The sequence below is a fragment of the Mastomys coucha genome, unplaced genomic scaffold (assembly GCF_008632895.1).
Source record: "Mastomys coucha isolate ucsf_1 unplaced genomic scaffold, UCSF_Mcou_1 pScaffold6, whole genome shotgun sequence".
Taxonomy (NCBI): Eukaryota; Metazoa; Chordata; class Mammalia; order Rodentia; family Muridae; genus Mastomys; species Mastomys coucha.
The window spans coordinates 51,920,317-51,941,606 of NW_022196912.1; the positions used below are offsets into that span (position 1 = coordinate 51,920,317).

Genomic DNA, 21,290 nt, shown 5'->3' on the forward strand with positions numbered 1-21,290 from the left:
TATAGCAGAATATCGTTTATTAGAAATCGTTTCATTGATTTTTGTTTTCCAATCATATTTGGTTCTATGCTAGTTCTCTGGGCTCTCCAGCCTTTGGTTCCTAGCCATCCATCCAGTCAGTGTCCCTCTTGTGTCATGGGTCTCGAGCTGGGCCAGCCATTGGTTGGCTGCTTTCAAAAGTTCTGCACTGCCTTTACCACAACACATCCTGCAGTCAGAGCAAATGGCAACCCTAAGGCTCTGTGGTTGGATCGGTGTCCCAGTCCTACCACTGAAATCCTTGCCTGGTTATAGAAAATGTACAGTCCAGGGTCCATCCAACATTATGGCATCTTCGCTAAGGTCGCCTTTATAGATTTCAGGGAATTTCCACTGTACTAGGTTTTTACATCACCCTCTAAATGCCCCATTTGCCTTACCATAAATGGAGTACTGTATAGATAAGGTTAAAATGCAAATAAAAATGAAGAAAAATATTTATTGTGTATCTTGGTCTCATTGCTATTTATAAGGAGGTTTTATAAAATCAACTAGAAAAAAACAAATACTGTAATAGACAACTGAACAGGGAACAAAAGAAATAAAGCCAGTTGTTCAATGTAAATGTTTTCAGCGTTAATCAAGAGGTCAAAATTGCAGTACATGTGTTATGTTTGTATTGGCAACAGCTAAAGTGGTAGTACCTGGGAATATTGCACTGTTTCATGCAATGTATTCAATCTATTCTTGCTGGATGATTACCTGGCAGTATGCATTTAAAACACATAAAGCCTTCATCTATATTTTCTAGATAATGTTCTTAAAAAAAAATATGGTTCATTCTTGCAAAAATGAACCACAATTGCTGCTCACTCAGTGGAGATAATATTAGTAAAATATCTATGATGATTTGGAAAACTAAGAACAAACTAGAGATGTTTACACAGAAATATGCGGAAAGAGCCCAGAGTTTAATGCCCCAGAGTCTGTAGGTATGAAAGAAGGAACGAGTCAATGATGCTCAAGGGAGTGCTTCTGTTCATTTTCTCTTTGTTTTTGATAATTTTGTATGTATGTTTTGATGTTATACTAAGCATTATCATTATGCAAACATTGTTTCATTGTTAAAAGTGATATGCGATTCCATACCTTGTTTGCATTGCCCAATGGAATTTTTAGGAAATTAGATTGACTAAATAGATTTGCTACACTTTATTTTGTTGCACTTTGTTATGACTCATATTTTTGGAAAAATGAAAATATATACATGATAGAAACTTAAAAGTCAGGGAGGAGGCCTGAGAGAGAGGAGAAGGCACACAATTTTGAAAAAAGGTTTCGATTGTGCATTTCATTGATTTGCTTCCTGTAACTCTAGGTAATAAAGACATCACATGGGTCATGCTGGAAGCAGGCGCAGAGACCGATGTTGTGAACTCTGTGGGAAGAACAGCTGCCCAGATGGCAGCCTTCGTGGGTGAGTGTTTTGCCGAAGGCCGGCCAGTCTGGGCCTCCCTCAGCCCATAGAGGAACAGGGTCTTGGTCAGGCCGACAAGGCATCGGTGGAGAAATAACAGATGCGACACATGGAAGTGCAGGATCTGAATGTATTTCTCAAAAATGGCATCAGACTTTTACAGTCATTACAAAAGAGAAAAGAAAAATCTGGCAGCTCAGCGGTTGAGGTACATCTGAGGCCACCTGAAATTAACTGGGTCTAAAGCAGGTACCTCTTTTAGACAGGCGCTGCACACACACACACATCCCCCTACCCTGGCCCTGAGCACTCTGGACTGGGGAGGGAGGGGAGGAGAGGGCTGCAGACCGCATGAGGCTTGATGCTCGAATGCTCGAGTCTTGAATCTCTAATGTTCTCTCTCTCTCTCTCTCTCTCTCTCTCTCTCTCTCTCTCTGTCTCTCTCTCTCTGTCTCTCTCTCTCTCTCTTTCTCTCTCTCTCTCTTTCTCTCTCTCTCTCTTTCTCTCTCTCTCTCTCTCATGCTCTGCTGCTATCTCACACTGTTTCACACACACACACACACACACTCTTGGCTCGAGGTCTCGCCCATCCTTAGTAAAAGGCCCACTATGCTAATCTTCTGGGCTAGTAGAGACACGCGTCCCATTCTTGCTAATTGCTAGGCGTGGCTCAGTGCCCTATGGGACTGAAAATGAGGATTCTACTTGACCTTGCCCTGGGATAAATCTCTGATTCTGTAAACTTCAGTGCCCTACCCACAAGGCCGAAGGCAATTAGTCTGGATGGGTAACATTCTTTACGAAATTCCAAGCCAGGGTTTGGCTAAGATGTGGGAACATTGGTAATGGTCAGAGAGCAATGTCCAATTTTGTTTAGTGATAATAAATTATATCTTGGTGGGCACCTAGCACACGAGCTTAGAAGGACGTATCTGGGCTACCTCTGAGTTAGGGAATGCCATGAATGAATTCCAAGAGACCGGCTTCCTTTGAAGCTTTTGCCTCTGGTCTGTGGCCAAGCTTTGTCACAAGACTTCATTGGAGTGGGCGTGGCAGTGTTTGCCATAACTTCACAGTGAGTTATTCTCAGTTTCCCCTTACATTGTTTATTTTGTTTGGATTTTTGAAGCAGGTTCTCACTATATAGCTCTGGCTGTCCTGGAACTATGTAAACCTGGCTGGTCTTGAACTCACAGAGATCCACCCACCTCTGGCTCTCTACTACTAGGATTAAATGCCACCAACACTTGGCAAAATGTTGATAGTTCACTCTAACATAGGGAGATCCTGATGGCTTTCTTGAGAAAAGGAATGGCTCCATGGAATTCCCACTCTGTGAGAGACAATGTGGCAGGAATTATTTCATTGCACTCAACTCTTTTGAACTAAGGTTCTAACAGAGCAAGTTTGGTACTAAGATTGAGAACATGGTTTCAAAGTCAGCAGATTTGAGTTGAAATTCTGGCTGCCATCACTTTGTAGCAAAGTACTTAACAATTTTTGTCCTTCAGCCTCTCTATTATAGAACACTTACGGGGCTGCTTTAAGGATTAATAGAGATGATTGACTCGAGCTCTTCATGCGTACGACTAACCAGACAGTTGTTGTAACTTCTGTGAAGAGTCATCAGAACCATAGTGGTGATGTTGGAATGCAGTGTCAGAGAATTATGCTTAGCTACTTCATTATCTCCATCAGCTGCAGTCATTGCTTTTGCATGCCCATTCATTCTTGGCATGTTAGTCCTATTATTTAACATAACGAGGGGTAAAAGGGAAGCTGAGAGCTTGGTCATTGGTATTTTAGACTTGGAACTGGCAGTCAAGAGCCCATTGACAGAAAAGCAGAGACAGAAACAACTGATTTAGTGGGATCACCGTGGTCTTTCGATGACCAGTAATTAATTAAGCAGAGTTTTAATGTCCACACCCTGTTGAGTATTTTGTAGGTGCCTTGGTTATAGTGCTGAGCAAGCCGAAGTTAAGTTACTCGTGTTTTCACAGTGTTTAAAGGCAGCCAGCAATGACCAATGGCGTGAGACTATACTCCTTCCTAAGAGAGAATTGAGTACTGTTGTTATACCTTGAAGAAAGGGATTTTCTACCCCTTCCCAATGGGTTTTTAACAGAAATTATGTTTAAGGTGAGATACAATAGGAATTAATCAGGTATGGAGAAAATTAACAACATATTGTAGTAAATTTTATACTCACTTTTTCTTGAAATTGGTAGTTGCTTCTATTCATGCAACCAGAAAGGCTATGTTCTTTTAATTTCAGGGGTATTTGAGAACGTGATAGCCTTCCTGTGACAACTTCAGAGAAGTAGTGTCTGTCTCAGAGATGTTCTGGCTACCCCCCAGCCAATGCCCAAGCTGCCATGGAAGGTGTCAGCACCGTGGATGTGAGCACAGAACAAGGAATCCAGAGGTGGACATTTTAGTTCAGATTGTTGCTAATTAGGATTATGGAAAAAAAAAATCTCATCACTTTCACAGGCCTCAGGTTTCTGACCAATGTACAATGAAGAGGGACTTGGGTGATCTTCGGTTTTGTTTGCTCCCACAGCTTTTTATTGTGTCCACAATAAAATGAAACAGCTCAAATAGAAGTTAATTTTTCCCTAAGTCACAGGACAGGAAATGAAAGAGACTGCTCTTTCACACCCATACCATGCTGTTTTTGTCTTTATCTCTTTACTCCATATCATTACCAACACTTGAAAACACAGATTGACGAGGAGACATTTTTTAGTCATACACAGTGGTTGGTTGAATGAGAATGGCTCCCGTAGACCAATGTATTTGAATGCTTGGTTTCCAGTTGGACTGTTGGGAAGAGTTATCAGGTGTGGGCTGGACAGAGATGATGTGTCCCTGGGAATAGGCTTTGACATTTCAAAAGCCCACATCAGGCCCAGCTGCCTGCTGCCTGAGGATCAGGATGTAAAACACTGAGCAGTGTCTCTAGCTCCATGCTTCTCTGCCTGCCTGTTACCCTACTCCCCGTCATGCTGATAATGGACCAAGCCTCTGAAACTATAAGCAAGCTCCCAAATTAAATGCGTTCTTTTTTTAAGAGTTGCCCTGGTCATAATGTCTCTTCATATCAGTAGAACACTAACTAGAACATACGCTGTACTGACTAGTTTTATGTTAATGTGACAGAAGTTATAGTCACCTGAAGGAGGGAATCTCAACTGAGAAAATGCCTCTCTAAGATCAGGCTGTAGGCAAGCCTGTAGAGCATTTTCCTAACTAGTGATTGTTGTTGGACCACCTAGCCCACTGGGGGCTCAGGGGGCTACCCCTGGGCTGCTGGTCCTGAATCCTAAGAAGGCATCCTGAGCAAGCAAAGTGGAATAAGCCAGTAAGCAGTACTCCTCCGTGGCCTCTGCATCAGCTCCTGTCTTCAGGTTCCTGTCTTGTTTGAATTCCTCCAAACCTGCTTTTGATGAACTGTTGTGTGGAACTGGGAGTGAAATTTATCCTTTACTCCCAAGTTGGTTTTGGTGACACTGGTTCATCAAGGTCGTAGAAAACCTAAGTAGGGCATGTGAATGCATGATGTTGTGAACCTTTATAAAATCTAAAAATCACAAATTAGCAAAAATATACAGTATTTACTTTTATGAGATTGGCTTAATTTGCTTCATATGGTTGTCTCCAATCATATCATTTTTCCCATTCTAAAATAGTAGTAACGTTTCCCCTTCATTTAAAGGTCGTTAGACTCATGTCTTTTTTTTGTTGTTTTTGTTTTTGCTTTTTGTTTTTTGTTTTGTTTTGTTGTTTTAAGCAGGGTCCCACATCATTTAAAATTGATATGTGGCTAAGGATGAACTTGTACTTTTCATTCTCCTGCTGCCATGTCCCGGTTGTTGCGATTACAGACAGGTACTCCTGTATTTCATTTAAATGATATAACTGATAAACATAGAATTATTTCTAATTCCAAATAATAGTCCCTCTTTTTTTAGTAGGTATTTACTGTATGCATTCACCTATTCCATTCCTCTTCTCTCTTATCATTACTCCTTATTTTACTTGGTGGTGGTGGTGGTGAGTGTGTGTGTGTGTTGTGTGTGTGTATGTGTGTGTGTGTGTGTGTTGTGTGTGTTTCTTTAATATGTGCATTTGGTGAAAGTTATCCTCACTTATACTCTGCTCTCTTTGCTCAAGGTACTGCTTGCCCATTTAATAATCTTCAGCAGCAGGATGAGGTCCTCATGTCCTATTTCTCTCCTTTCTGTATTTGGCTTGTCACCCCTTTAGGCCTTTGCTCTCAGCCTTCTGCACCACTGTGCCTGTAGCTCCTGTCTGAACCTTATTGGATCAGTCTACTGTCTTTAGTGCCCGTTCCTTGAGAAGGCCCGTGCAGGATGTCACATCTTTTAACAGTCCTCTTGGCATCATGGTTTCTTGAGCATTCCCCTCCCCAATCCCCACCTCCCTGTTCAGGTTAACTGTCTGAGTGCTCCTCTCTGTTCCCTTCTCTCTTTTGGCTTCTGGGGTCTCTGTTTTCATTTAGGATTTCATTGCTGGACCTTCCGACATGAGTTATGTAGATTTTATATCTTTGGAAACCCACCACAGCTGGATGATCATTCTAGAATGGACTTTTTTTTTCTTGCTTGTTACTTGCTTGTTTCTTTTCTCTCTGTTCATTTGAAAGTTATGCCACAGCTTTCTAAATTCTGCTCTTAAAAGTGAGACTTTAGTTTCCATTCTAAAGAAGTTTGACCTTCAGTTCATCTATGCAATGTAAAAATTTACTCAGACCTGCATCTCGTCATTATAGTAAAATGCTGGACCGGAACTTTGCTTTTCAGAGGACTAGAGTCCAGCCCAGTGGGGAAGCCTGACCAAGGGCTGTCTCTGCAGTATCAGCAGGAGAGCAAACAGCTGCTCGCTATGTGGTGCCAAACCTAGGAAGCAGACGGCGGATTGGCACAGAACCATGCTAGAACCCCCAAGGCTCCTCCGCACTGCCCCCAACCCCCGAGGTACCTTCTATCCCAAAGGTTCCACAGCCTCCCCAAACAATGCCCCCAGCTTAGAACCAAGTGTGAAAGCCATGAGATGGCGGCAGGTGATTTAGCAACTTTTAGGCTTACAAACCTCTCTCTGTTTTGTGGAGTCTCGGTGTGGGATACGTGCCAAGCATCAGTGCAGTTGGTTGTCCTCAGCCTTTTCCTTTCCTTGTGTGCCTCTGCCCGTTCACACAGAGATCATACCTGTATTGATTTTGATGCTGTGGTGTTTATAACTTGCTTGCATTAGGAGACTTGTTCAGATGAATGCTGTTTTGTTTTTGTTTTGTTTTGTTTTTTTTCCCCTGGAAGATTCTGGAAGCAGATACCATTTACTAAACATAGCACTGTGGCTGATTTCAGATTCTTACTATGTGGTTGATTTCTCAAGATGTGAATAGAAATTTCTAGTAGGCAGAAAGAAGACATCAAGGAGGAGGAATGATGGAGAGGAGATAGGACTCTCTCTCTCATTTCCCCCCAACAGAAAGGCACTTATGGTTTGGCATTTAATAGGAGCATGAACACAAAATGATACAGTTGTCAGGACTGAACTATCTTTTCAAACCAGGGATATTTTCTTCTATTACTTACTTTTATTTATCTTTTTTATTTATCGTATTTATTTATTATTTTTTTATTTATTATTTTTTTAATTTATCTTATTTATCTTTTGTTTTTCACTCTAGATTTTTATTCTTTTTGGTGTTAGATTTCCTGGGTATTGTGAGCGCTCTCATCTCTCCCATTATAAATTCTCTCTGAATGATTTTTCTGCTCGGAAGCATTTCATCCAGTTAATCTATTTCGAATTTAGTTCACGCAAGCAAATGAGATTCTGTCTTTGAATTTGCTGATTAGTTTTGAAAAATTTAGCTTTCCTGTGGTTCTTGAAAGCCTTCGGAGACTCTTCCAGAGTCGGCTTAGGTGGTTGCTTGAGACTTGTGATTGGGGTGGAAGCTTGGTTGGTGTCAGTGCTGGTGGGACACCAGAAGCTGTCTCATAGAGGCACCACACAGTCGCAGAACTTTGCTTGACATCTCCAAGGCAGCCAGGTAAAGCCTCCAGGATTGTTGGCCAGAGGAACAAAGGGCTGCAGCCTTGGTGCCTGTGGTCCAAGGTCGAGAGCCACCCAGGCCCAAGCAGGAGCCATTCTCCTCCTCAGTTTCTCAGGAAAGCTGAGTGACAGGTTGAGCTTCCTGCCAGCTCAGGTGTGGGACCAGATTACCAGTACATTCCCCCGCAGGTCACTTGTCCACAGGCACTCTCAGGACCTGGTCTACATAGACAGGAGCCAGGTAGGCAGACCAGGGTGGACCACTGTCTCCAGGACTGGCTACCTCTCATCCCTTAGCCGTGGTCCACAGGCAGAGAGGGAAAAGGGTGTCTTCTAGAGACCTTGGGAGAGCTACTTCTCTCAAATGTTCCCTGCTCATTCTACTCGTTTGCCTACAGTAGCCACTTCTTGGCTCTCAAGAGGTAGTGGAGAAGAAGCTGTGGATGGAGCCAACAGAAACAGGGTCAGGCAGGCCACCAGCTGTTCTAGGAATCCTGGGCTGTAGTGGAACTCTATTTAATCTGAGAAACGGCTCAGGGATGTACTTTAGGAATGAGTGAGGGGCGCAGTGTTGACGCTGAGCTTGTGGGGTCAACAGTCCCAAGCTCATGCCACAAAGAGACCAAGCTCCTCTCCGATTCAAATGGAGGTGGGGGTGTTACTTGATCATATTAATGGCTATAAGGAAGATACTTTGCCTAGAATATATTTAAGTTATATAAATGCACCTGAATATCATTGGGTGAAACATGAGTGTCATTGCTGTCGGGGTGGAAGGAGAAATATTTGAATTATAGTCAATTTTTATAAAAATAATTTCACGTTTTTTTTTTAAGTTAAATAATTTTTTTGGTAGTCTACATAATCCTCAAATTTACCATGGATCCTCTCTTTAAATGTTATCTCTGTACTTTTTGGATACTCTTGAAATATTTTGCCTCTCTTTCTCTGCTCCTTTCCTGAAGAATAAAAACACGGTTGCATGTTTACTCCCAAAGCAAATAGTCTTGTTGTAAAAACAACCCAGACTCCTGTATTTAATGATAAAATAACATCTTTTCTATTTTTCTATTTAAAGGTCAGCATGATTGCGTGGCTATCATCAACAATTTCTTCCCTCGAGAGAGACTGGATTATTACACTAAACCCCAGGGACTGGATAAAGAGCCCAAACTGCCTCCAAAGTTGGCAGGGCCCCTGCACAAAATCATCACCACAACGAATCTCCACCCTGTCAAGGTATCGTGGTGTCTATTATATCTGCTCTTCAGGTCGGTGCTACTTCAGTGTCTTACGTGGGGTGGTAATCGTCTCAGGCTGAGTTCTCTAGATGGGGTGTTTGCAGTGAGCTCCCAAGTCTGCTTGAGTCATTGCAGGAATGCGCTCAGTGTGCTCCGCCAGGAGAAGCGGGCCAAAAGGAGGCCCAGAAGAAAAAGTTTAGCTTTGCTGATCCCTAGACATTGCTGCAGACAGCCTGGCTCCAGCCATGAGAAAGCAGAAAACTTTTAGTGTCCTTCAGTCTGTCATTGGCCTGGACTTGTCCCTAGAGGGAAAGAACAACATCCTAGAGAGAGGAAATGGGTGGCTCCCTTGAATGAGGAAAGTTCTCTGGAGGAAACCGTGCTGTGCCCTTAGTGCATGCTGAGTATGATAGACCTGGTAATATGAATCTAGGTGGCACACTGTCTACTCAGACAGCAATACTTATCCTTGTGCAGATTCCATTAAACACGAGCATGTTTTCAATGCATGTGGATGTGTGACGCCTTGAATAACTGTTAGTGAAATCAAACCAAGTGTCAGCTCAGGCTTCAGAGTTCAGATTGTTCATTGTAAGCTTTTTTTTTAAAAGATTTATTTATTTATTATATGTAAGTGCACTGTAGCTGTCTTTCAGACACTCCAGAAGAGGGCGTCAGACCTCATTACAAGTGGTTGTGAGCCACCATGTGGTTGCTGGGACCTGAACTCAGGACCTTTAGAAGAGCAGCCAGTGCTCCCAACTGCTGAGCCACCTCTCCAGCCCTCATTGTGAGCTTTAAGACTCACCCACTCTGAGCTATTTTTCCTAATGTCATCTCCATTTTCAGTTAGTCTGTTTGTTTGTTTGTTTGGTTTGGTTTTGGTTTGTTTTTAAGAAGAGGTTTTTCTGTGCAGCCTTAGCTGTTCTGGAACTCTGTAGATAAGGCTGGCCTCAAAGTTAAGGAGATCTGCTTTTAACAAACACTACATAAGAGACATGAAGAAGATGAAGCTTAGAGTTTAACAATGAAACCCTCTGTTCTCTCCTGGGCAGCTCAGCAGGTCTTGAGAACTCCTAGGAGTATCAGAGGCTCCTATTCAGTGGGCTTTCAGGCACAAATCCGAGGGGCTGGGAGAGTAGGTTTAATGCAGAGATTGCGTGAGGTTCCCTCCTTTCCCACTGACTTGCATACCCATTACCTTTCTCTCTCACTGGCTTCCGTATGTTTCTTTGCCTTGAGATTGCAGAGAAGTCCTGGAACTGATTCTGACGTTTGCGTGACACCCACTGTTTCTGCCCTATTTTTAGTTATCTTTACCAATACACACGTTATGAGTAAATTAGAGTATGTGCCTACTCATACAGGCAGCATAAAGGCATATGATGGGGTGATCTACATAATTGGGTCTTTAGAGGGACTGTTGGAACTGTGGTCCTTTCTCTTGAGAACCCGACTTTGCTCCTCATAAGAGCAGGCGGGCGGTTCACCTGAAGCTCTGCCTTTCATCTATAGTTTGGATACAAAAGCAGCTGCACTGCTTTTGTTGTGGTGGCCTACTTCACTGCTTTACCCGTCCACAAGCCTCACACGTCTTTCAGAGGGTGTAAAGAGGAGCAGAAACCCCCGCCTAAGGTCCAATGTCTTTTAAAAAGAAGCCCAGAACTTCTCCCCAGGCACAGCTCACCTTTTCGCTGCTTTTGTGCCTAAAATGGATGCCTTTGCATCTAGGTTACATCGTGGCTGCTATAGCGATGCGTTTGTTTTCAAAAGGGATTTGGGGAGTAATGGCTATCTAGGAGAAAAACAAAATGTCAGGCAAAATCACAATAGCCTCAAGAAGGGCCTCTGAGGGAAGAGCAGGCCAGTGCACACGAGGCAGTCCAGTCTTTCAAGCCCAGAAATGTTGATTTAACACTTTAAAAAAAAAATAGTGGACGGAGGGAAAATAATTATAATGTTATTACAGGGGCATCATCTTTGCTAGCCATCCTTGGAGAAATAAGATTCATCCTGATGTTATGCTAAAAGGAACACACATATGTCCCTTGGCAGTGCATAATGAAGATTTCCTTTCTCCCCTTTTATAATGCTGCAGATATGAAGTGAACTAGTGAGAATAATCCCTTGTGAAGAGCATAGGAATATTTCAGTAATTCCCTGTTTATTGCTCATAGTCCTCATAAATCTTTCTTCTGATTTGTAGAAAAAACAAAGCCTAGCATCTCAATTTTTTAAGATATTAATATAGGCTTTTTGTTTTGTTTTGTTTTTTGTTTTTCGAGACAGGGTTTCTCTGTATAGCTCTGGCTGTCCTAGAACTCACTCTGTAAACCAGGCTGCCCTCGAACTCAGAAATCCATCTGCCTCTGCCTCCTAAGTGCTGGGATTAAAGGCATACACCACCCACTGCCTGGCTTATTTTAGATTTTTACAAAAAATTTTGCTTGTAAGTTTGAGTCCATATCCTTATGATCAAGACCATATATAAAATATTGAACAGTTTTAAGTGATCATAATTACCAGATGTATTAATGGGTCATCTACATCACAAATTAATTTTTTCTACAAATTGGTTTTCTTTTTTTAAAAAGATTTATTTATTAATTATATGTAAATATACTGTAGCTGTCTTCAGACACTTTTTCTTCTTACTCTGACCCCACTTGCTCGCTGTAGCTGTCTTCAGACACACCAGAAGAGGGATCAGATCTCATTATGGATGGTTGTGAGCAACCATGTGGCTGCTGGGATTTGAATTCAGGACCTTCAGAAGAGCAGTCGGAGCTCTTAACCACTGAGCCATCTCTCCAGCCCTACAAATTGTTTTGTTTGGGGGCTGGAGAGATGGCTCAGTGGTTAAGAGCCCTTGCTTCCAGAGGACTAGGGTTCAATTCCCAGCATCCATACGGCAGCTCACAACTGTCTGTAACTCCAAGATCTGACACCCTCACACAAACATACGTGCAGGCAAAATACCAATGTACATAAAATAAAAATAAATAATACAAAAATATGTTTATTTTATGTCACATTTGGGTACCTGAAGGCATGGAGTTCACCTTTAATGTACAAAGCCCTCAGAAGTGGAAGAGACAATAGATCCCAGAACCGGAGTTACAGGTGGTTGTGAGCTGCTGTGAGTCCTAGGAAGCAAACCTTTGCAGGTCCTCTCTCTGCAGGACCTGGTCCTCTGCAGGAGCAGTAACTCTCATAACTGCTGAGCCTGCATGTAACACCACATATATACCTGGTACCTGTGGAAGCAAGAAGGGGCATCCGAACCTCTGAAACTGGAATTTTGGCTGGTTTCAAGCAGCCATATGGGTGCTAGAACCACTGAACTGTCCATCTCTCCCTCCAGCTCCCACAGATTAATTTTTCTTTTACATTTGTTTTAGTAGGGAGGATAATCAGCAAATTTACTAATAAGGATTCAGTTTTAATTACTTCCTGAAGCTTGATAATTTCTTATAAGGTATTGTATCTTAAGAAAATATTTGGCCGGGCAGTGGTGGCGCATGCCTTTAATCCCAGCACTTGGGAGGCAGAGGGAGGTGGAATTCTGAGTTCAAGGCCAGCCTGGTCTACAGAGTGAGTTCTAGGACAGCCAGGGCTACACAGAGAAACCCTGTCTCAGAAACAAAACAAAACAAAACAAAAACAAAAACAAAAGAAAGAAAAGAAAGAAAAGAAAATATTTGGTTATATATAAAAAATGTAGTAGTGTTAAAGGCAATTTTTCATTAACCTTGAAGCTCTGTAAGATTTCCAGGAAGGCTGGACCTGGGTATTATGTCAGCTCACAGATGATTTCTCTTCATGTCTGAAGAGAATGCAGTTGACAAAGTCTCCTCCCTGACGGTAGTTGTCTCTGGCACAGGGGCTGAGCTGAAGCACAGGGGTTAGTGAGTGCTGTCTGCTGCCCTCCCCCTGGCCACTGCACACAGGTTCATCCTTATTATCATCAGCAAACCGTATAGTGGTCACCTGCAGATGAACTTCAAGTAATGTACCCCATAGCCAAGCTCATAAGAGCACTCCTTATTAGAGCAAATTTGAGCTTAATTAGTACAAGAATAGGAAATGCAAGACTCATAATTTGTGAGATTGGATAACTTTCTACTAGTCTCCCTTTCAAAACTGTTTATGGTTTTCATTTTAATATAATTGGGGATAACTGGGCTAATTGTAAGGAAATTTTTCACCAAGAACTGGAGATAACTGGAAAATAAAGGCCCATATTGTTTCTAGAATTCTTTTTGTAGAGATCTGATTTTCTTAAAACTAATAAGGATCAGCCAGTACTAGGAATCTAACTCAATAACAGAATGCTTACTTAGCATTCAGGAAGCCAGGGGTTCACTTTCTAGCACCCCATAAATACAGTACACATCTGTTATCCCAGCACTTGGGCTATGGGAGCAGGAGGATCAGGAATACAGAGCCATCCTTACATAGCAGGTTCAAGGCCAGTCTGGGACACATGAAACCTGTCTCAGAAAACCAAATTGCAAAGAAGGAAGGAGAGGAAGTAGGGAGAGCTGTAGTTTTCCTAGCTGTGGGATTATTGAGTTTAGTAATGTTAACTAAAAGTTGTTGATTGCTCAGTGATATTGTCCTGTGTGTAGTGAATAGTTGTGTAGATACACTGTTATCATTTATAAAAATGCTTGTCAGAGACAGTAGTGCACTGTGCTCTGGGAGGCATGCTAGTACCTCAGTATGGGTAGATGATGGAGCACGTTTTAACTTTAATGTCAAGAGATTCCCTAATGCCAGGTTACCTTTGTAACAGTAGCAAATTGCCTTCTGACTTGAGTTGTTCAGTCCCGGTGATTCTAAGAAAAGCCTGCATAGTCTGGATACCAGCTGCACTGACTGCCTCTCAGAGAGGTCTTCTGTGGGATCTCACTGTTCGATGGCCTTTCTTCTTCTAGATCGTGATGCTTGTGAGTGAGAACCCTCTGCTGGCAGATGCAGCCGCTCTCGGCAAATGCTACCGGGTGATGGATTTGATCTGTGAGAAATGCATGAAACAGAGAGACATGAATGAAGTGTTGGCTATGAAAATGCACTACATCAGCTGCATCTTTCAGAAATGCATTACCTTCCTCAAAGAAGGAGAGAATAAGCTGGACACTCTGATCAAAAGGTAACGGCTTCTGCCATGGCGCCTAGAAATATGCTTGAGATGCCTTCTTATCTGAAGCCCCATGACACGTGCGAGAGTTAACACTTTAGCAACACCAGTGACGGTTGGGAGCCGTGTTTAGTCTCCCAGAACAAGGGACAGTATTTGACTGTGACAGAGTTTTAGTCATTTCCGTTGTTTCCACTGATTCATTCTTGAGGAATCCAATGAATCTATTCAAAGATGGTCAGTGATATGCGTCAGACCATACAGCTAGCAAATGGTCCAAGTGATGAGCTTAAGTGTATAGTGAAGTAGGCTGCCATACGGGCACTTCCTGTGTCCTGTACCACACCTGCTAGAGCTGTGTGTGACCTTTGCCTTTGGCTGGATTCCCACAGGTACTTCCTGTGTTTGTTACCACACCTGACAGAGCTGTGTGTGACCTTTGCCCACTGACCATAGGGATCTAGCCGATAGGCAGCTTCATTGAGGAAAAGGATCTGAGTCAGGAGTGCATGGCTCTCTCAGAGCTTCCATTCTTCCTACAGAGAGCTGATTACGTCATCCGTAGCTCGCTGGCCAGAGGACAGCACTCAGGCCTTTGAGGGCTTGTGCTAATCAGATCTTGGAAACAAAGTCAGGCCTGCTATATATATGGTCTGAATAACAATTTAGATTGAGTCCATCCTTGAGATTTGAGGAGACACTGACAATTTTAACAGGAAACTATTAAAAGCTTTTGAGTCTTCCAAGGAGGGAATTGCTTTAATGTCTCAACTAGAACTGTTTTTTTTTTAAAAAAAATGTCTTTCAGCTTGTTGAAAGGCCGAGCGTCTGATGGCTTCCCGGTGTATCAGGAGAAAATCATCCGAGAAAGTATCCGGAGGTTTCCGTACTGTGAAGCCACACTTCTCCAGCAGCTGGTGCGAAGCATAGCTCCAGTGGAAATTGTAAGGCTTCTCTTTGCTAGGTTAAATGTCCAATAAGATCAGACCACTTCGTGTTGTGTCCCTAAGTTCGCTTTACTGTTCGCTTTCATGGCTTCAGGAAATCTGTAGAAACAAAACTGGAAATGAGTTAGTTGACAGTATTTCTCTCCACAAGAAAGTTGTTAGTTATAAAGGGAACAGGTTTGTGAATATCTCTGTGAATGCTGTGCTGGTTGGATGCCTGTCTCCTGAAGAATGGGGACACACATGCGTACATTGGTAGAAGAATTACTAATGGAAATTTCCAGAGTAGATGGATACATAGATTGATCATCTAGGGTACCAGGGTTGGGGCAATAGGCCACAGCTGGATTAGTCAACAGGAGGCTGGCCCTGATCCCTGTTAACAATCTCAAAGTGTCCCTGCTTCTTAAGTGCAACTTTAGTTCCTCTAATTAGGAATGGTCCATACTTTAAAAAAAAAAAAAAATCCCTAGCCTAGTTGTAGGAAGTAAATTTTACTATTGCTTTAAATCACTTGCTACCTCTTTGTCACGTGTTTAAGTGCTGTTTCATGAGACTCTTTATGCTTTCTTCATTTTGAATAGTTTTCTGTTCACCGTAGCCATAACTGCTTCATACTTTTATAAACCTTCCAACCAAATCCTGTATCAGTCTTTTGCCTGATGTAGTAGTCCCTACAACATAGCTTCCTTTGTCCCTCTGGCAATTTGGTTTCCTTCTCTGTCGCTACTGGAGGCCGTGTTGTCACCCTCAGTGTGGAAAATCAAGATGGAAATGAGTTCCAAGTATTTCCAGCAAAATGCTTAAACTCAGTACTTTGTTCACAAGCTTCTGCTCCTCTCACATAGAAGACCTTCGTTTTTTAAATGCAGTTGGCTATTTGCCATTTATGCTTTTAGAAGATTAGGTAGCAAATCGTGAGGATGAATCATGATGGGCATACCAGGCCTAGCCAACAGAGTTAAAACAGTAAGACTTTACTTATTCACATACACTAAAATAACCCAAGCTAGGAGACCAGGACTGGCACAGTGGCTCAGGAATGGGCAGGGGGTTGGGGTGGGGGTCCTCCCACTCACCCATGTTTCTGTCCAGTACCTTTATCTGTACAGACTCACATACACATAGAGGGCAGAGCACAACTCTGGGGAGTTGCTTTTTTGCTCCAACACCAGATTCAGGGACTGAACTCAGGTCTTCAGGCTTGCACCCTCTGAGGCATTGAGCTTTGATGTGAACTTCCTGTAGGACAAATGGTCATCTCAGGCAGGCAGATAGAACAAAGCCCTATCCTGAGGGGACAATGCTCTCCACACAGTTGCCATTTAAATCTGTATCCCACGGTCTCCCTGAGCTGCGCAGGTGTCCAGTGGAATAAAGGTTTTGACTTACATACTGGTGCTGCAAGCTAAATTACTCTCTGTGGGTGAGAAGTTTGCAGAGTTATGTCAGAGAAGTGACTAGCAGTGGCTGTCCCTCCACTGGTAAGTGGAGGCTGGTACTGGACCTCCAGGAGAAAAATCAACCGTAAGCCCAGAAAATCTGGCTGTTTACATTAAACCTCTATGGCTCAGAGGGCAGAAGCCTGATGACCTGAGTTCAGTCCTTGAATCCACTGTTAGAAGGGAAAAAGGAACTCCCAGAGTTGTGTTCTGCCCTGTACATGTATGCTGCGGCACACATGTGCCAGTGTACAAATGCACACACTCATTATATACACACTAAAATTATTTTTTAACTTTATGTATATGAGTGCTCTATCTGCATGTATGCATCCATGCCAGAAGACAACATCAGCTCCCATTGCAGATGGTTGTGAGCTACCGAGTAGTTGCTGGGAATTGAACTCGACCTCTGGAAGAGCAGGCAGTGCTCTTAACTGCTGAGCCATCTCTCTAGCCCTAAACTTATTTTTCTTTTAAAGGTTCAGCTTTCTGTTTATGAGGCTAGCAAGAAGGCTCAGCAGGTAAAGGCACTTCCCACTAGGCCTAACAACTTGATTTTGATCAAGACCCACAAGGATAGCTAAGGTACAAATTTAACTTCTAGGAAACTGGCTCATATCTGCTATGCATGAAGGTGGCAACAACCCAGTTGTGTGTGTTCTGTAAAAGACAGAACTGATTCACTACTTGTCCTCTGACCTCCAGCTATGCAACCTTGGCACACCCCCACAAGATACAAATCCACTTTTAAAAATGTATTTTTAAGAGTCAGGACAAGTGAGCAATTTATCTTTGTTGTACAAAAGAGTAATTAATTACATCTTACAGAGCATAATGCTTAATGCTTTCCCTGGCAATTTTGCATTGTGAGGTAAGGTTGATAATAAAATTGAGATAGTATTTAGTGGAGTTTGGAAAGATTTCTCTTTCAAACATTTTTGTCCCTTAAGAGTTTTATATGCTAAGCTGGACCTGATAGCTACTTGTTCTAACTACTTGTTGATCTAGCTACTTGAGTGACTTAGGACAGGAGAGTGACAAGCTCAAGGCCTGCCTGGGCCAGGCCTTGAACTGTGCAGTGAATTCACAAGCAAAGTAGCTTCATAGGATCTTGTCTCAAAAAGTAAACAGAATGCAGAGGATGTAACTCCATGTTCAAACACTATCTAGCTTTCACGAAGCCTTGGTGTAGAGCCCTGTGCAAAAAGCAATTTCTCTTTAAAAAAAAAAAAAACCTTCTTGAAAACATACGGTTGGCTTTCCCAAATAGCAATCATGTATGTTTTCTGTGATTCTGTACAGATTTACATCTCTAACTGAACACTGACCCTTTCCTGTAACGGGAGGGTTGCAGGCTGGAGGCCTTGACAGTCGTTGTTTATGCCTGTTCAGAAGCCTGGGCTCACCCTGCATAGGTTTTGGTTCCCTTTATGAGTGTAGGACTCCGGCTTCTCTCCAACAGAGCTCAGTAGGAAGTGATTTTGGCTTTTTCTTAGAGAATCTCAGTTGAGCACTGTAGCAGGTTATATGGCAGAGAACTGACTTTGTCTATCCATTAGCAACTCGTGTTTTAATTTCAAGGAAAAACCTTGTAACCGCAGGTTTTTTGACCTGTGCCCCAGTTCTCGAAATAACAACTCTGAGACTTAATTATATGTGAATAAATGCCTGGACCATAAGCTTGCACTTGTTCCCCCAACTGGCTCATTACTTAATTAACCCTTCTATTCTATGAGTGCCATGTGTCTGGTTACCTCTTAGTTTCATGTGTCTGCCTCCTCAGAGTTCGGGGCCATTCTCTTTCCACACCTGACTCTATCCCAGAGTTCCTTTCTCCAAATCAGAATTCCCACCTCCTATTTCCTGCTTCGGCTCATTGGCCAATGAGCTTTTTATTGACAGATGATGGTTCCATACTAGCTTTATTCTGCAATGCATGAAGGTGGTGATAAGCCAATGATGTGTAAGAATTGTCTAAGAAACAGGCAGAGGTAGGGTTTATTAGACACATGGCATATAGCCACAAGAATCTAGACCACAGAGACGAGCTGTCTACTAGAGATCTTCTGGGGGATATTAATGTGGGGTGTTCTGTGTGGATAGGCAAGCAGTGGTCCAATATCTCAGTACCTTGGTGGTTTAGGTCTTGTAGGATAGGATGTGAGGCTCATTCCTGGATTGTCAAACAGACACATCATCAAACGAGGAACAAGGTGAGGAACAAGTAGCTGAGTTATTCTTGGCAGTGGCTTTCTCCCAAGCATGGGTTGTTAGGGGTTAAACTCCTGAGGGTCTGTGTGTGCTCCATTATTGCTATAAGCATCCTCACTGTCGTAGCCAGTGTTTGTTAAGTTTAACTCTTTCTAGTCCTACTCTAGGTAGCAGCAGCCTTACTCTGAGCCCAACTTGCTTTGAACTAGAGAAACTTCTGTTTGGCTCAGCACAGCTACCTCCTTTGGAGCACCACCTATAGTCTCTGACTTTGTGACATGCACTGAATCAAAGCATCCTATGTGTTTTCAGGATGATTAGCAAAGGAGATGATGAGACCTACTTATCAACAAAGTTCTTGTCACACAACAGCGGCAAGAGGGAGTCTCTGTGGTTACCCATCTGAGTTATGATGACATTTTTTGTTTGTTTGTTTCTAAAGCAGTAATTCACATGTACAGTCATACTCTTAGCAAAATGTCCTGCATTTGGTCCTCAGTTACAGCTGGACAAGTGTGAGTGTGTTGAATGGCTCTCACAAAGCTCCTGTCTTCATGATGAACCTGTCTCAAGCAGTTTTGTTAAAAAAAAAAAAAAAAATGAGCCGGGCAGTGGTGGTGCACACCTTTAATCCCAGTGCTTGGGAAGCAGAGGCAGGCAGATTTCTGAGTTCGAGGTCAGCCTGGTCTACAGAGTGAGTCCCAGGGCAGCCAGGGCTACACAGAGAAACCCTGTCTCAAAAAAAAAAATAAAAAATTAACCATGAAAATATCATGATGTGATGTCCATTAAATGCACCATGCTTTAATCCATTGGCGGGGCCAGAAATACTTTCTGATACAGGACTGTTTCTTCATATGGTGGCCTTTGTGTGCCACCAGAGCTGGCAAGACTCTACTTGTGAAAGAAAAGAATTACATAGATTTATAAAAATTCAGTACAATGTTAAGCCAAGCATTTCTCACTTTTAGTACATCTTGGTATTACCTGGGACATTAATAATAATGCATTTTTCTGGACCACATCCATAGAAATTCTGATTTAGAAAGTATGGATTAAGTAGATAGACCTCTATTTCTAACAAGTGTGCTATGTGTCAGTATTTGAAGGTAATGGCCGTGTACCTTCATTCCTGATGAATATGAGATTAACTTAGGCTGATTTTGCTTGCTTTTTCCTTAACTTATTTATTTCAAAAGATAATTCTTAGCCCTCCCACACAGAAAGATGGGTATTCAAGAACTTGATAGTTTGAAAAGTAATTTTTAAAAATACTTCTGGAATCTCCTGAATATTTTCTTAGACTATCTTCAATATGCAGAACAGTATAGAATACTGTTCTCAAGTGACATTTGTTCAAGATCCATTATGACAGTAAGAACATAGTTCTTACTCGGAAAAGGCAAAGACACAGGTGAAAATCCAGCACATTGAACAAGTGGCAGGTAACAGGATCCGTTCAGGTAGCCACTACTGAGTTTTGCTTGTCTTTGCAAGGCTTTAATACCTTTGCCTCAGGCAGATAAATATTTACCCTTATAATTTTCTCCATCCATAATTTTTATAAACTTTTCACAGCTGTTCTTTTACTAGTCCCATAACAATAATTTTCAGTTACATGTATGTTTATTAAAGAGGGTAGAGCATTCAAAAGTATAAAGTCATTAAAATGCTTTACAAGATAAGTTAGAGATTAGTGAGATCTCTATATTTATTCTGTGGGCTATCAATATTGACTTGATGGGGTATCACTATTAACTTGATGGGTATCAATAGTAACTTGATGGGGTCTAAAATCATTAAGATTATTAATATCTCTGTTAACTTCCAAATAAATGAGATTCAGACGGCTTCATTTAGTTAGCTTTTGACCAATTACTGGGGTAATACCCCTAATCTGTATCTTTATTTGCTGGACTGTTAATTCCCAGCTGTGCTCCCCAAATACTGCTGTTTGAATCTATCTTGCCCGGGTTACTTCTGTCTTCCACGGCAGAACATTCACTCAGAAATGGCTCCTGGTCCATCATGTTTAATGCAAACCTGTCTTCTCCGTCTTCCTTCTACCAACCTCTCTCTCTCTCTGTCTCTGTCTCTGTCTCTCTCTCTTTCTCTCCCTCTCTGTCTGTCTCTCTCTCTCTTTGTCTCTGTCTCTCTGTCTCTCTCTGTCTCTGTCTCTCTCTGTCTCTGTCTCTGTCTCTTTCTCTCCCTCTCTGTCTGTCTGTCTCTCTCTCTGTCTCTGTCTCTCTGTCTCTCTCTCTGTCTCTGTCTCTCTGTCTCTGTCTCTCTCTATCTCTCTGTCTCTGTCTCTTTCTCTGTCTCTCTCCTTCCCTCCCATTTGCTCATGAAGATCTGTTCCTGGTGGGCAACCATATCTTGGGGGCCAGTATTTAACATTTGAATACATAGCAGCACCAGACCAACCTCCAACAATGGGGTATCAATATTGACTTGCTGTCAGTTCTCAGCAAGAGAAACAAATCTGCAAGCTCCATTCTATTCCTGAAGTTAGCATGATGTTACTGACTAATACTAATTGGAAATGTTCTAGAACAAGGACACTTTTTTCTTTCGTTTATGGCGATGGTGACCCATGCCTTACTTGCTGTATAATTTGTGTAGAAGAGTGTTCTTGAGAGGCCGATTCTTTGTCATAGAGTGTGTATTATCTCAAACATTAGCAGTTTCTTGTTCTTGTTTCCAGTCAATACCTTTGTGTCAGTGAAACATACCTCTGTGGTCTTCCATGGGGATCCCAGT

The 21,290-nt window shown here is 42.3% G+C and overlaps 1 protein-coding gene across 2 annotated transcripts in view; it reads left to right on the top strand.

The window, feature by feature from the left end:
- Positions 1-21,290, top strand: part of Ankmy2 (ankyrin repeat and MYND domain containing 2) — a 42,306-nt gene that overhangs the window by 17,233 nt on the left and 3,783 nt on the right. For both annotated transcript variants that reach the window (XM_031355824.1, XM_031355825.1), the window contains exons 4-7: positions 1,358-1,456; positions 8,622-8,782; positions 13,725-13,939; positions 14,736-14,871. In XM_031355824.1, coding sequence (XP_031211684.1) covers positions 1,358-1,456; positions 8,622-8,782; positions 13,725-13,939; positions 14,736-14,871 — 611 coding nt within the window. The remainder of the gene's footprint in view (positions 1-1,357; positions 1,457-8,621; positions 8,783-13,724; positions 13,940-14,735; positions 14,872-21,290) is intronic.